General features: G+C 38.4%; 1 protein-coding gene across 5 annotated transcripts in view; it reads right to left on the reverse strand.

The window, feature by feature from the left end:
* Positions 1 to 16,260, reverse strand: part of SLC35F5 (solute carrier family 35 member F5) — a 33,107-nt gene extending 16,847 nt beyond the window's left edge. For 2 of the 5 annotated variants that reach the window (XM_071746522.1, XM_071746521.1), the window contains exons 1-8: positions 16,105 to 16,260; positions 13,223 to 13,289; positions 11,508 to 11,579; positions 7,670 to 7,811; positions 6,497 to 6,605; positions 4,413 to 4,475; positions 2,817 to 2,898; positions 1,302 to 1,492 (exon numbers count right to left, since the gene is read on the reverse strand). In XM_071746522.1, the coding sequence (XP_071602623.1) occupies positions 1,302 to 1,492; positions 2,817 to 2,898; positions 4,413 to 4,475; positions 6,497 to 6,586 (426 nt within the window). In that variant the 5' untranslated portion in view covers positions 6,587 to 6,605; positions 7,670 to 7,811; positions 11,508 to 11,579; positions 13,223 to 13,289; positions 16,105 to 16,260. Of the gene's footprint in view, positions 1 to 1,301; positions 1,493 to 2,816; positions 2,899 to 4,412; positions 4,476 to 6,496; positions 6,641 to 7,669; positions 7,812 to 11,507; positions 11,580 to 13,222; positions 13,290 to 14,521; positions 14,620 to 16,104 lie in introns of those variants that run through there. The other 3 variants (XM_071746519.1, XM_071746518.1, XM_071746520.1) reach the window with 2 other exon arrangements.
* Between the last annotated feature and the right edge of the window lie 200 nt (positions 16,261 to 16,460).

Here is a 16,460-nt window from a genome sequence, read left to right on the forward strand (position 1 = left end):
ATATAGTAAATGAAGGTACTTTAAAGTTGTTTTGCTAGTGCTTCAAGATGATTACTGCATGAAGACTGCAAAGAAATTTCAGAAATACATGGGCCATTAATCAGCCCAATATGTTTTTTTAGAGTATTTGAAACAGGCACACATCTCCACTCTAACACCAAGCATCACTTACATTCAATACCTAAAAAATGTTTTGGAAGGATTCACATCTGAATTCCTTCACAAGTATTAAAAAAATGGCAAGTGTTTTATCCTTTCTTGACTGATAACTCATTAGAGAATTGTAACTTCCCTGAGGATGTACCAGAGATCTTTTTTAAGTCTTAGGTGGAGGTACTTACACTGTCCAAGAAGAAAGACACATACATGCCACCAATAACACCATCCATGAACAGGATTTAGTTTGAACATAAGGACCCTGTCCTAGAAAATCTGCATGTGTATATACTTAGAAATATCCTCAGACCCACAGAATATTATATATTTTTTTAAAAAAAAGCTATTTCATCCATTTAAAATCACAAGTGGCTTATTATTCTCTTGCTGATGTGTGCATGTTCTTTATTGACACACACAGAAAAATAGCATCACCATTTTAAGGTCTAGGCATCAACAGCACTAACACATTGAGGGTTTTTTGAAGTTTAGAGAGCACAGCTTCCTGTAGAAAAGCTGTGGTGGGTCCACACTGTCTATTACCTACTCAGCAATAGCAGGGAAGTTACTTCAACAAAAGCTATCACTAATCTGCTGTCTGCATTTTGACTGTCCCTCAAAAATCTTGCCATGATTGATACCCCCACCCCACCTGGAGCTGAGGCATGGTGCAGTAACAGCAGCAACTTGCAGGCCTGTGACTAAATGTTGCAGCCCTCAAGGGAGCTAAGAGGCAATTTACTATCTTCATACTACTGGAGGGCACCATGAGGCATAACATGGTACTCCATGATGGCACAGAAAGAAGCCATAGAGACATTTACCCATTTCATTCAGCTTCTATACACATGATCCCAGATTTTGCTGTACTAAACAGACCCAACACTGGACAACATGGTACAAAAACATGGCAGATCTTACAACTTAACATTACAGTTAAAAGCACACCCAGAATCTCCATTTATTACCCTCCCACTAAGAAGCTGCAGCCTCATGTCCACCACATGAAGAACATTTTAGCTTTTACAGCCTGTTTATTAATTGTGCTCTTTCTGCATCATTTTACCTCAGTACTGTTTCACTATTATTACACAAGTTTCAATTGCATCTATATTTAAGTTTCCCGAAAGAATGGAGGCACATACCACAAAGCAAAAGAAAAAACTGATTTTTGCTACTTGAGTTGCAGTGAGTTTTCCTACAGTTTTTAATAGTGATTCCTGCTCCTTAATCGTTGGATATGACATTCGAGACAACTTGGCTTCCAATGCATGGCTTGATGGGAGCTGTCGAATCTCCATAATATTACTGAACCTTACACGAGGCTTTTTGGGAGCTTAAGAAGAAAAACAAAGAAAAAAAGAAGGAAAAAAAAAAAGGCTGCATATTATCATTAAACTTTTCAAACCAACACAATACGAAAATGAAACTATGATGTTCTAATGCAGTGTTGATTAGAATACTTCAAAAATAGTCACAAGGTTTTTATCCAAGAAGTCATGCCATCATTTGTATTCATTAAAGGAATATTTTGGTGTTTCATGGGTCACTAATAAGACAAAGCACAATTACTGTTTTCAATCAGTACATTTATCTGTTCACAAAAACCTCACTGCAAAGCAGCATCCCTCCTCCCTGCCAAAAAATTCCTCACAAGGTAACAACAAATTCTTAGGTAGGAATTAGTCTGTATTGATAAATACTACACAAGATTTTCTTCAAATGTTTAATAGTCAAAAGCCAAAAACTGCACACAACTATACCTAGCTGCAAGGACAGAGGATGAGAGTGTCCAACAGACCTCACAGCTTAGTAAAGACCATAAAGCCAGATGCCCATTTGAAATCCACCCTCCAAATAATCTTGCAAACCAAGATTTTATTTCTAAGGGTATGATTAAGCATCGTTAGTTTCCTGTGTGAAGAAAATATTACACACCACATATAAACATTAGCCTAATACAACATGAAACAATACCTTATTTCCTAAAAAAAGGAAAGGGATAAGCTAGAGCTCAAACAATCCTGAGGTAACTGGTACTTGTTATCACAGGGCAGCAGAGCCTACCAAAGCAGTTCTGCACGTGTGCCACCCAGAAATTAACAAAGAGACTTCCCACTTGATAAGAAGAGGCTCTTGCTGAGGATCAGATAACTGGGTTCCTTGACAGCCAACTTTTCTATAACTGCCTGGAACAGTTAGGCCAGTTTCAGCTACTATCACAGGATAGTGAGGCTTAAATAAAATCAGAGAGCACATAGACTGATAAAATTCTTACTTTGACTGCTTTGCTCCTGCTCTAAAAAGGACAATAGCTTGTTTTTCCAGAGGCTGACTCACTGCTGCTGGTCATACAAGCCCAGAAGGAAAGAATCACAAGTACTGAACCCAGTTGGTCCCTTGAGATAAACATAGGCTGGATCTGTAGTGACCAAGAAAGGTAAACTGAACAATAGGCCTATGTTTTCTCTATCTGAAAGTAAATAGGTAAGATTGCAATTCATGCAATAAGAGATTTAATCAAGAAAAAGGAAAAAAAAAAAAACAGCAGGGGGGGAAAAAAAGTCAAATCCTGAAACATGACAGCAGTTACACCAAAGAGGAAAGTAATTCATTCACCAAGGAACCAGCATTTCAGCATTCCAAAAGTCTTTACTCACTTTTCTCCACATCACTATTATTACTGCCATTTTTTTCAGTTGGCAAATCATGAAACTTTACAGGAACATATAAAGGTTCACTCTGAAACAAATCAGTATAAGTAAAAATATAGTTAAGCTGGATAGTTAAATTAGAAGAAGAATTATTGTAGCAAATTAGAAAACTAAATAATGAAAAGCTTGGTTGATATAAAGACAATAATATTCAACAATATTGTTTTGCAGAGTAGATAGGCTTGTCAACAATGTCCATACATAGTCTATATTTTATGTTAAACATACTGGTAAAATGCAATACCTGGCAATACCCGTGTGCTTTTGTGTACATGCTCCTGTACACAAAACTCATTCCCAGAAAATTCAGACCTACTGACTTAAAGCTAACATATAACTCATCAAAGTCACAGGCATTTCATTAGATCTATAGCTTCTGACTAATGATAAAGTAGGAACATAAAATAGAGAACACATATACAAAAATATCTACTCATTTCCTCCCATCACCCTAAAAGCACATGAACTAAAACTGAAAGTCAAAAAAATCTGTGAAAGGAACTCCAGTATATAAAGCACTCAGCAGAAGCTTTAATTGTTTAAAATACTTTTTTACAAGACAAGTTTTAAACTGCTTGTTTAAATTAAATTAATAAACTGTAAGAGTAAAGTAATGAAAAAGACCTGACAGGTGCATTTTCACTGGGCTCTTTGTTTAGGACCAGAATTTTTGGGGATGTTTCAAATAAGGCAAAATTATCCAAGGTTAACAAAGAATGCTGCTACCAGAATCAGATGACCTTTATGGATTGAGCAGATTAAGATTTTACTCTTAAATGTAGATAAAGTGGGGAAAAAATCCCAAAGAATAACATTAAAAATACTTCTGAAAAACAGCTCTTCAACTTCTCATTCAGTATAAAATGCCCCTACTGTATTACAGGGATGGTGCAGACTTTAGAAGTTCTGTATTTTGGATATAATTCTGCATTTGGCCTTTAATTTAGGTATGCAGATAAAGCAGCAATCTGCTATCAACAGTGGCATAACAAGTCACCATTTATGCAGGATGAAAATCTTCACAAAAATGCCATCTGGCAATGCAACTTATCAGCAGAATACCACTACTGACATTTGATTCAGCAAACAGTAGTCACTCTGTCCACTGGAAGGAAGAAAGCAGTCCACTTCGCTTCCAAAATGCAGTGCAGGATAACAGTATGCAAGATAGTCAGAAACTGAAGGATTCTGTTGTGGATTTTAGTCTTGAAAACTGCTTGGCTTTACCACTAGCTCACCACATTTTGCTTTGGCACCTACTGAGATGAATATGTAAAGGTTTGGGGTTTTTATAACAACATAAATACTCCTTTCACAAGCTACTACAGAAATATCCAAGTAAATGTTCTACTGAGCTGAGAACCTGTGTTTCCCATAATAAGCAATGCCATTATTTGCAGCACTTATTAGTAATATTTAAGTTATTGATGCCCTTTGCCAAAAACTATTAAATTTAAACCTGACATATTTAAAAAACATTAAGACAGGATAAAGGAGTCATGTTACTATAAAGCATTGACCTTCACAAATGAAGGCACTTACCAAAGAACTGTTTACAGTGTTATCTGTTGCACAAGCAGCAAAATAACCTTCAGCATCTGCAAACTAATTACACAAAAGCCTTAAATGGAACAATTTATCAAGGCAGAGTTGCGAACAAATGAAATTCTTTGTATGATTTAAAATTAGTTTTCCATAATTCTATTACATTTCCTTCTCTCTCTCCTTCTCCCCAGTAAACTAGAGGGGTTACAATTTGAATAATTAATTTCACTAATTCCTTGTACCTCTTGGAGAGCCCCACTGAATTCAACTACCCTGGTATCAACATGGGATCAGGCTCATAGATGCCCAAACCTGTGAAGTTCAGTCTTAGTGAGACATGCTTCACTAATTAGTGTGCATGTATTAACAATAAGCCTCTTGTTTCTTCTTTGCATAAAAACCTGGAAGTCTGCTTCAGTTTTAACAAGACTTAAATTAGGATGAGGTCAAGGATCATTTTTTTCTCTTCCTTTATGCATTACTAGCCCTGGTCCCTGATCTGCAGCTTGCTGTTTAAACCATGCTGCTAAGGAATCTATTAAGCAAAGCCTCTAAAATGGAAGAGAGCTTAAAAGTAAGCTCTGTTTACCTAAGCATTCATTACTGAAGTAAAAATCTATAAATATATAATTCTTGTTCCAGATTAAGAGACACAAGACATTTTAAAGGCACTTGTGGTAATTACACAATTGAACATTTAACTGAAGAGACTGAGCACTCTCCCTCACTGCTGTGCAGCTCCAGTTCCCTCTTCCTTGGGCACAGCAGAATTGAGGGGCAGTTGTCAATACAACCACTCCAGTTCACCCGAGGCAACAGCCCCTTAATTCTACTCATCTGCTCAGGCCAGGAACTTCCATCAATGTAATTGCTCTGTACAACCAACCATCCTTTACCACTTTTGTCATACTTGTCCTTACTGCCATCACAGAACCTGAAAACTCTTATTTCCTGATTATCTTCTGAAAATCCTGAGCAGCATCCTCTAACAAGTGCCACATAACACACAGACAATTTATAAAGGCAGAGCTACAGAATATGATTTCAAGGATTCAGCCAACTTCAAATGTTTCATGTGTTTAAAACAAGATTTATTTAAAAGCAAAAGGTTTAGGTTATTTATTATTTTTAGTTTTGTGGTGTTTTGATTTTTTTAAGTAGACTGATTTTTTTTAAATTAATTTGGCTTAATGTAACACTTAAGTTATTTAAGCATATTACACCTACAACCGTCACTATTAGTCAAGTATATATGATATGTATAGAAGAACTCAAGTTAATCTCTTTGATATGAGCCATTTTCTTCTTAAGACATGTTTAATAACAGCCAGCTCTTGGTTTCCATTTTCTGTTATTTTAATGTGAGACTAATATCAGGCCAAATGCCTTGCTGCTTCCTGAGTCCTGCTGTTCAGCATTATGAAATGCTGGCACAAAAAAAAGAGGCATTCCTGGAATTCTAATTTTCCTAGTAAAAAAGTTTGTGTTTCTGTAGTATGATGAAAATTTCACACTCCAACACAAACTATGCCTAGTTCTAGAATGGACAACAGAAGGTCACTCATGCAAAAAAAGCTATAAAAATTCAGTATTAACAACAAAAACACAATCCTATCACCTTTCTGCAAACAGTTCACAGTTCTGACAGAGAAAAAAAATAGTCAGTAATAAAAATAAATTACAGAGTTCATACACTGATTCCACTGGTTACAAATGCTGGGGAAGTAAAAGGGAACCAAAACCCAATAGTGGTGATGCTCACAAGCTCTTCTCAGAAAGAATTATCTTTTGTAACTGTCCAAGATAAAATCGGGTAGACAGGCCAATGGTCTGGCCCAGTAGAGCATTTCTGATGATTCCTGATGAATTTCACATTTCTTTTTCCTTTCTTTTCTTCCTCTTACAAGGCTACAGCTACCATTGCCATGTCATCCTGTGCAGTGATTCTGCTTATAATTGCTTTTCTGAAAGCACTGTTTCACCCATATGTAAACTTTGCCATTCTCCTGTCTCTATTTTAAGTTTCTTCTGTACAAACATCAGCAAATATCAAAACATCTTAATAAAGATAAAATACTTACAAAAGCTGCATGCCTTCCACGAAATCCACGAGTACACTGCTGCCTCCATGGTTTCCAAACAATAAATCCCAAGAGGTATAGAACAAACATGGATGTTTTTGCAAATGTACTGAAAAAAGGTTTGTTGTACTTTGTAAAAACATACTGTGGAAAGAAAATAATTGCAGTATCCAAAATTACCAATTAAGTGAGAACTCACAAAATGAACTAATAGGTTTAAGCATATAGTCAGAACAGTCTGGTTCCTAAAATGACAGTGTTGCCAGCAGTGACACATGTGACAAAAACACACAAGTGGCCCCTTCCTATTCTGCGGGTGCCCTCTCCCAAGCTCTCTTAAATGTCACCAAGGCAGCACTGAGCCATTTTGCAAGATACAAACACTGTCACCAGACAAAAGTTACTTATCACTTGTATCTAACCATGCAACACCTTGATATGTAACTAAACTTTATTAACAACTGCACAGTAAACACAAATTAGAGAAGATTACTTTGATTAAGTAACATTTCATTATCAATACTGACTTTATCAGTTCATTGGGAAAAAAATTATATTGCTGTAATAATACGTTCAGCACATTATTATAATGCTTACCCTCAAAACTGATAACAATGACAATTCAGAAACATGAATTTTACAAGTATGTATTAAATAATCAGTTTCCACTGCTAAAGCTCTTTTAACTCCTAAAACTTAACACAAAATAAATACCTGATCAGTTTCAAGATGGTGAATATATGAACTGATTATGACCAACCTGTCTGCAGTTACAGGGCTTAACTCCCCAAGTCTCTTGGTCATAGACTTCTAGATATTCTGAACAATAATCTACCACACCCTGCAACATTATAGCTCATTTATTAATTCTCAGGAAACATACAGCCATTATTTTAATCAATATGGTAATACACAAAATGAGCTTCCTCACATAGTTCTGAGGTTTGTTTAATTCTTAAGTCCTCAGTAACACTTTCTGTCTTGAAAGCAGCAGTCACCAAGTTGAGCTTGTTCATAACTTCTAGTGTGGATATTTGAAGTATCACCCTCCCTCTACTAAAAAGGTGGTGAAACATTACACTACAACACTCAATGTTTGTGACCACAATTCTGCTGTGTGTCTCTCAAACCAGGTTTTTATTTCCCTGTTAAGGTGCACAGAACAATACTTACAGAAGTGAGTTCTGATGAGGCAACCCATATCACATCAACCAGGAGCAGAATGACAATTCCTAGAGCCATTCGCCTGCGCTGAGTGGATGAATTGCTCTGGGAGCTCATTCGATTCATGACAAAAACCCACACCATTTGTAACCTATTCAACACTGATAAAGGAATAAAACCCAAAAGATTATAAATGGTGACCAAAACCAAAAACTACAAAACAAAAGAGGCATGGGGGGAAGGGTTTCATGTGTACGAAATGGACTTGATATGCCAAGAAACACAAGTTTACTTATGCTTATGAAATCTTCAATGGATCAGTGTGAGATTTTCAGAGACAATGAGAAAACACACTTGGGCTTTTAAGGAATTTATCAACTGTTCTATCACTGAAGTAAGCAAAAATAGGTAAAACATACAATGCCTTTCTGGAATTTCTATGCTCTGAATTCTGCAAAATTTGAAACCACTGCACTTCGGTAAATTCAGATACTCCAAGCTGACAGTAGAAATTATTTTGATGTGTTGTAGTATTACAATACGTACCTTGTGTGAAAGGTAGGATTAACATATTTAAACTTAGGCATATAATAAATATTTCTGAAGACATAACAGCACATTTGTGTGAATTATGAGCCCTGAAAGTGTGAAGTGATTAGAGAAAAAAACAAAAACCAACCAAGGAATATTTAATGTTAAACTCACAAAATTAGAATATACATGCACTTGAACACAAGAGATTTATATATCTATGAGGTAATCTATGAAATAGAGGCATGGACATATTCTAGTGAAAATTTATCAGATTACACATAAGCATAGGATGCAACAGAAAGCCTTGCCTATTAAAAACAAAAAACCAAAACCAACCAACCAAAACAAACAAATAAAAATTTATAATTATTTTGACTGTGCCCTGGTTTGTTACACATCAGAATGATCATTTAAGAACACTTCATATTGTAAGAATCAAAATTACAGCAGTAAACTAGCTTTAAGCTTGTCATCTAGTGCAAAGGTCATACAGACTTGCCAGATATTACAACATAACCAAGTCTGGATTTTGACACACACAAACCTATTTTCCTTTTCACATACAGACCTCTCAGCTCCTAGAAGTCCTACTTCAAGGTAGTAATAGAAAGGTCTCATTTTGAGCAAATCTGGTGAATTATCAGAAAATGGGTTTAAATGTTTATGCCCAGCTGTTTGTACGTGTTCAAGGAGTAAGAATGTAACGCTCAAGATAAAATTCTGAAGACAGCTTGAGCTGCAAAAATTGGTATTAGGAAAACTATTTGCAGCCAGAATGTTAAAATTTATGCAGGAGGTGAGCACCACAGCACGATGTAAACAGAGCATAGCCATCCTTCCTTGCTTCTCCTTCAGGAAGCTGAATATTTCTGCTTTATTCAACACATAAACAAAAGAAAATAGAACTGATCATGTTTGGGTTGGCCAAAAATGGGATACACTGTGACTTTAGAGAGCTTTACTTCACACAACTTGAAATAAAAATAAGTACTAACATTACTGAAAACACTAAAGTTGTGTTAAGAGAACACTAGAGGACTTTAAAAAAAAACAAAAAAACCAAAAAATAAGAAAGGCAAGGCAAGCAAGCTTTTAAAGATGTTGCTGGTCGTTTCACTCCAAAAAAACTACGAGACTGACTGGACCTACTCCAAACAAGTGCTACTCATGAGCATCCCAGACCTATGTGCATCCTTACATCCATAGACTACTAGATTATTCCAGTTTGTTATATAGCTTTACATCTGCCCACTAGAAGACCTTTATTTAGGAAAACAATTTTATGATTAAAAAGCTTCAAATAGAAGTGACAGAGACTGATGTCTCATTCATCAACCTTCTCGTGCTAAATCTTCTACATGCTTTCTAGTGAATCCCAGTAAGATACACATATGGTAGTTCTATTATTAACATTAACTTATTTATGTATTTATTTTAAGAAGCAATTTATTAAGAGTTAATTTGCTACAGAATACATAACACATCTTGCAATTTACCATCACAAATTCAAACAGAACCTTCAACAAAACTCCTTAAGGAGCCTTTATGGAGCCAATCCTGACCTGCAGTAAGCAGAGGCAGTCTGCTTGGCTGATGCAGTTCAGTGATTTAAATTACAATTTGTTTTATCCACACATGTCAACACACAAACACAATCTTTTAATTATCTAGAAAGTATTTATGAAGGTGACAGTGCCACCATGTCTTAACTCAGGAAGCGACACAATTTCTTTTTTCCAAACTAGCCTATACCTCAGGCTAATCATGTGAAAGTTTACTTTTCTTTAAAAAAAAAAAAAAAAAAAATCAGCAGGCAAAGTCCCTGAAGTATAATTATACCGCTAGAGCTGTGCTTATATATTCCATGTGTGGGCATCCATTCTGGGTAATTATTCTGCTTTTCTGATAAAAAGGTGGGACTGACAAAAGAAAGCAGAAGTCTGGAAGCTGGGAGGGACAAAGTTCTGAAAGACTCAGCAAGGAATGGCAGCTTTTATGTGATGCAGAATAAAGAAAAACATTTGTTCTCAAAGAGAGAATAAAGAAGGATATTATCTTAAACCTGAGTAAGCAAAGAGACAGGGGTTTGTGCCTGAAAGCTTATAAGGGAATTCTCAGGTTTTATTAATTGCTTTAATAGATACTACATATTATAATCCACAAATTTGGCTTCATTTGATTATGATTACTAGCCTACAGCCATTATATTAAGTTATATATAGCCTGCAAATTGTTCCTGTGTTCTCATAATATACATATATATAGGAAATGGAAGCTAGGCAAAGAGACTTCCAAAGGAGCCAGAAAAAAAGAAATCTCATTCCTTGCCAGGCTACACATGTCAGTGTGACACATGATCAGTGGTTCAGAATGCCAGAACTGGGAACCACTCCAACCTTCCAACAGCTCTGTGCTTCAGGTAGGAGGGGGAGAGGCAGCTGGAGACAGGAAGGCACTGCAGCAGCCTGATCAGTTTGACATCTTCACATCACATGCTCACAGCCCTGGCTCTGAGGAGCTCTGAGGAGCTCTGAGCTCTTTTGTTCTCACCACAAACTGCTTCAAACTGAATACCACGGACACAGTGTGCACAGCAATCCTGCACAGAGAGTGTGCACTTTGTGTAGTTACTTAGTATTGTACTCAACTTGTCTACCTTAGCCTTGTACAAATCCCTTACTTTAAGATCCCTTAGCAGGAGGGAAATAAAGGATGCTAGAACATGCAGTACTTCCTTAAAAAGTAGTAACATATTAAGTGATTCAGAGTGTAAGTACACACTGCACCCTTTCTTTCTACCTCCAAACAGATTCTGAAATTCTATTTAAAGAGCCCCCTATTTACATCTTGAAGTTTTTTATGTTTCAGTAATAGCTGCTATTACTTTCTCATCTGACTACAAAGTGTCTGTTTAACATTTCTGTGTGCCTAATATAGCCCCCTGCCTGCTTCTTCCCTAACAAGGAAAAAAGATAGACCTTCAACTGACTAAAAAAAAAATTACAAAGTAGCAAGACTAAAATCCCACAAAGTTCAGCAAAAAATCAGAACCCCATTGAAACTTATTTACTAGGTTTTAGGGCAAAATTTAAACCTGTAGAATTTCTCACAGGGCACAAAGAGCTACAAACTACTATCTTGAGATGGTTTAGACAGACACTATCCTACTTATTGACAAACCACTAGTATGCAAGATTGAGTAGTGAAATTCAATTCCACACATTTCTTAATATTTGGCTTCTGTACATTAACAGCAATGTGCTCTGATAAAAATTAACACAGAAGGAACAAGATTTATTCTTCTCATACATACCTTTCACAATAACAAAAACAAAGAAAAAATGCTAACAAACTTCACACACCATGTCAAAGTGAAGACAGTCTCCTAAAAAGGAAAAAAAAAAAAAACAAGGCAAGGATTGAAAATTTTATATTAAGCACTTCACTTTGCAAAACATCTAAAATTTCAAGATCAATAAGGGTCAGCCACAGCTCAAGTCCTAACTATTAGGGCCATGCAGATGTAGAACTTTAAGAACTGGTAAACATCAAAAATGCCAGCAGAACAGCACTGAATTACAAGAAAACAGTATTATTTTTTATTTTTGATACTTCAAAGAAAATGATACCTTATTAATTCAATACAAGAGGCTCACTTGAGAAGTAAGAAGCTGATGACATTAATTTCTAAATTTTTAAGCTACACAGAGAAAGGCTGGATGGGGCTTGGAGCAGCTTGTGGTCTAGTGGGAGGTGTTCTTGCCCATGGCAGGAGGGGTGGAACTAGATGATCTTTAAGGTCCCTTCCAACCCAAACCATTCTGTGATTTCTCAAGCCTACATTCCTAAGCAAAGAATTTAAATGCTGGAATTAGGAAAGAAGTGGCAGAACACTCTATTCTTTTTTTAAGGCTCTTTGGCCTTAAAATAATACAGAAAAAAAGAGACACATCCACATTACTTTTTGTAGAAGCCCAGTAGCTTTCCTTAATTTGACATAGTATTATCACTGTATGCAAAAATAAAATAATTTTTTTAAAGAATTGCTCTTTTCATTTTAAATTCAGATACTATTAAAACATTCAACAAAACCCACCTGTGGGTTTGTAATATAGGGAAAGAAACATTATAAACAAAGGACCTCAGAAAAAATGTTGTATTAGACCAATAAGAAATCCATCTAATCTGTAAACATTTACAAATCTAGATGTTGGCAAGTATGAAGTGCTCAAAAAAAAAAAAAAAAAAAAGGCACAACAAAACTGGAACTGACAACCAAGAATATCAAAGCTGTAAGTCTTACTACCTGGAAATGATGGATTTTTAAATCTTTTTTTCTTTTTCCCTTATGTGAAATCTTGCTAAGCTCTGGTTTAGGGATATCCTGTATCAACAGGAATCATAAAACCAAATATCACTAAGATAACATTCAGTTGCTTACTTTTAGTCCCTGCTTAATCCATATGAGCTATACTTAAGTAACCAGGTACATAACTTGCACCCAAATTCTGCTATTATGCAAGACATGTCTCTTACCCTCTATCAGCATGCAAGATCTGCAGTAGGCTGACTGGAGCTGATTGCACAGAATGATGTTCAGTGCTTATTAGAAATAAATAACCCACACCAGGATAAGGATAAAAATATTGTAACATCTTATGGCTAAAATGAGAACTGTAGAAGACACTGCTCTGGAAGAACATGGCTTCACCCTTACAAAACATCAAGTGCACACAGTTCTGATAAATTTAAGCCACCTGAAGACATTTAAGGCTGAAATAGTAGTTTAAAAGTAAATCCAATATTCTGCCCTGTTTAGCATAAGAGAAATGTCAGTGTATGTTTGCTTTCTGTTTCCATTATTAGGGAACCAAAATTATACCTTTGCCTATTTAGTATTCCTATATATTGCCTACAACTAAGCCTATTTAACATACCAGTTGGAATTTGACATTTGAAGGAATCATCATTTAAAAGACCTCTCTTAATATCATTATAACTTTCAGCAAATAGCAGTCTTTTATTTACCATTTAGCAGTGTTAGAGTTGAAGTTGTCATCTTGGAGAACCATATTTCTGCCAGTTACATGAAGATCTGCAAAAAGAGACATAAAGAATACACTTTCCTCATCATAACACTGTATTTTGTTTTTAAGATGTTCCAGTGCCCTAAATCACTTAAGCTGAGTCACCACTTTAATTCATGACACACAAATATTAAAAATGCTCTCACTAAGTTGTATACAGCATATGTTCCTGGATTCCTACATAAAAGCTAACAGCTCAAGAGTCTGTCCAGTTTTGCTCTTCTGAAGATGCAGTAAGTGACTTCTGAGGACAGGATGGGTAATTCCACTACTGATATCTGCAAATACAATAAACAATACTCCAAGTGTAACCTTGTTTCTAAAGCACTAAATGTTTCTTTGTGCAGATTATGACCTTTTTTCAATTTAAAAGTTCAAACCTTAAAGTGCAAATTATATGAAGTTCACAAAATACTGAATAACTTATTGCACTGACAATTAGGGAAGATAACATTATGAGCAGAATTGCCAAATGCTTGCAAAACAGAAGTCTTGCCTCTAACTGTTCTACGAGGAAAACAGCGCCAAAAAAAGTACAGCATAACAAGAATAACAGGAGACCCAGAACAGCAGCTCAGTCACAAACCAAGTGACTGAGCAAGCCAACTTGAAATTCTTCCTTCTATTTACTCAAGATTATTTCATATACAGTTTGAAAGATAACATACCAAGATAAGGTTTGCACAGAGAATAAATAGTTTTAGTTTTTCCAGTTATACTGGCTGCTCCAAGAATACAAGTTCTGGGATACAAACTACCTCCCCTTCCTCTAACATGTACTGTCATCAGGTGATTCTCATTTATTACTTGATTACTTTCAAGATAGGATAAACAGGGACACTGCTTTAATCAGGCAAGAGCTGAAAATAAACTGATGAAAATTTTGAACTCACCCTTCTAAATCTGGAAATGTACATTAAAGCAACATTAACACAACTCTGACCTCCACTCAACTTTCAAGGGTACCAGAAGATGAGAGCAAAAGCAAGAATCTTCAGAAGAGATGGAAAGGTGAGCCTTATACAACATGACAACTAAATTCACCACAGCCCTGTCATCTTTACTCAGGGAAAGTTGCCTGTATAACCTGTAGGCCATTGGGAAGAAAAAGACGCAAAGAAACTGAAGCCACGTTTTTCAGGCCAGTACCAAAGCACTGAAAGTCAACATCACCATTCCTACCTAAATAATAAGTTATACAAGACCAAAGTTTGGAAAGAAATTGTGCTACTTTTAGTACCGAAATAAGAGAATTCAGTTCTCCATAAAGAGATGTTTTGGGAATCTGTCAGTGCACAATGTAACAGTCAAACTGCCATGACACAGCTGGATCCTGGTACCTAAGGAACAAAAGGAACACTTGAAAAAGTCTCCTATTCAATACTCAGACAAAATTTGCACAAACAATATAAATTTTCTTATAGAGCAATATAGACACAGTATGGAGTATGCATATGATATACTGCATACTCTGGAGTCTTTACCAGCTACCAGAATATCTAACCACATGCTTCTTTCATTCACAAAGCTTCCCAGCATGACTAAACCCTGCTGGGACACAAAGATCTAGGACCACACAGAAACAGAAACAAACATACTCGTTTTAGGTTAGCAGAGTGGAAGTTGACAAGAGGAACTCACATTGCCCTCCTTAACCTCTTCCAACAAAAAGAGAAGAAAGAACTTAACACCAAGCCACCAAAGCCTCTTTAGGGTTACCACATACAATGCAACCTCTAGCCACTAGTGTCTACATTTAACATTGGCTAAGAATTACAAGTGACACCCATTTCACATGCTCCTAATCTAATCTTGTCTGGTGCAAGATCTAAACAGATCACGCTTTGTCATAGGATAAACAGTCACAGATAATAGCAAGAATAGCAGCCTTCAAAACTACACATCAGTCCTTCTTCTGAAAGCTCACCCTCCCGGGCATGCTAGAAATCAGCAAAATCACCATGTTCAGAAACGTGATTTTAGAGGGAATGGGGTCTCCTTCCTTCCTTCCTGACGACGGGTATCTCTGGGGAAAAGCTGCAGTGGCAAAGAGAAGGAAATGAGCAAAACTCCTTAACACACTCAGAAAAAAACTGGACGCCTGAGGAGGAAGAAATACGGCTCAAGCCCTGGGGATCCCAGAGGATGAAGAATGAGTATCCGTCCCGTACTGGCAAGGAAAACAAACACTGCAGAAAACTACAAGGGTAAAGAGAACCGCAGCACAAGCAGGGAACAGCAGCCACCTCCTGGCACCTCAGTCGAGGCAGGGCAGAGCTCGTCACCTCCCAGCTCGCTCCTGGGAAAGCGGAATCCTCCACACCCCCCCAGCTGCCCCGGGCAGGGCGGGCACCCCCGGCTGACTGAAGCAGGGAAAGGAAAGAGCTTTCTCCACTACTGCTCACACAAAAAGGTGCAGGACGGAGCCGAGGTCCGGCAGAGAGAGGGAGGGAAGGGGCAACACACGCAGCCTCCCAGCACCGCTGGACGCCGGCGGGACACGGGTCGGGTCACACGGCCGGGAGCGCCGCCGCCATGGCACAACCCGGCCCGGAGGGAGCGGGCGCGGACCCCCCCCGACCACCCGCGATGTGAGGGGACCAAAGGTCCCTTCCCGCAGCCCGGCGGGGCCCGGCCTCGTCTCCCTCAGCCCCACGGGCCGCTGAGCGGGCAGGCGAGGCCTTCCAACCGCCACAACTCCGCCGGGGCCAAGAAGCGGGAGAGGGGCGAAGGGGAGGGCAGGAGAAGCGGCGGAACCCACGCCCGCCTCCCACCGCCTACACCCGCTCGGGGCTCCCCACAGCCCTCTTCCCGCGGCCGTACCTGAGAGGCCGCGAAAGGGCCCGGCGCTCCGTCCGGCGGCGGCACCGCCCGCTGCGTTGCGCTCCCCGCCCTCTAAGATGGAGCCGTGCGCCGAGAATCCATCCCCGAGGCCGCGAACCAGAGAGCGCCCGCCCCGCCCCGCCCCGCCCGCAGGCCGCAGCCAGCGATACGCTCGGCCGGCCGCTCGCCACCCCTGCCCGCTGAGAGCCCGCCCGTGGTACCGGGAGCGGGCGGGAGGAGGAGGTGATGGTGCTGGAGCGGCCTCCGCCTTCCCGGCCCTGACCGGGGAGCTCACGGCGTTGTCTGCTCGTACATTGAGCGGGAGGCTTGCAGCGGGCCGGCGTCTGCGCTGGGTC

The sequence above is a fragment of the Heliangelus exortis genome, chromosome 6 (assembly GCF_036169615.1).
Source record: "Heliangelus exortis chromosome 6, bHelExo1.hap1, whole genome shotgun sequence".
In the NCBI taxonomy this organism is placed as follows: domain Eukaryota; kingdom Metazoa; phylum Chordata; class Aves; order Apodiformes; family Trochilidae; genus Heliangelus; species Heliangelus exortis.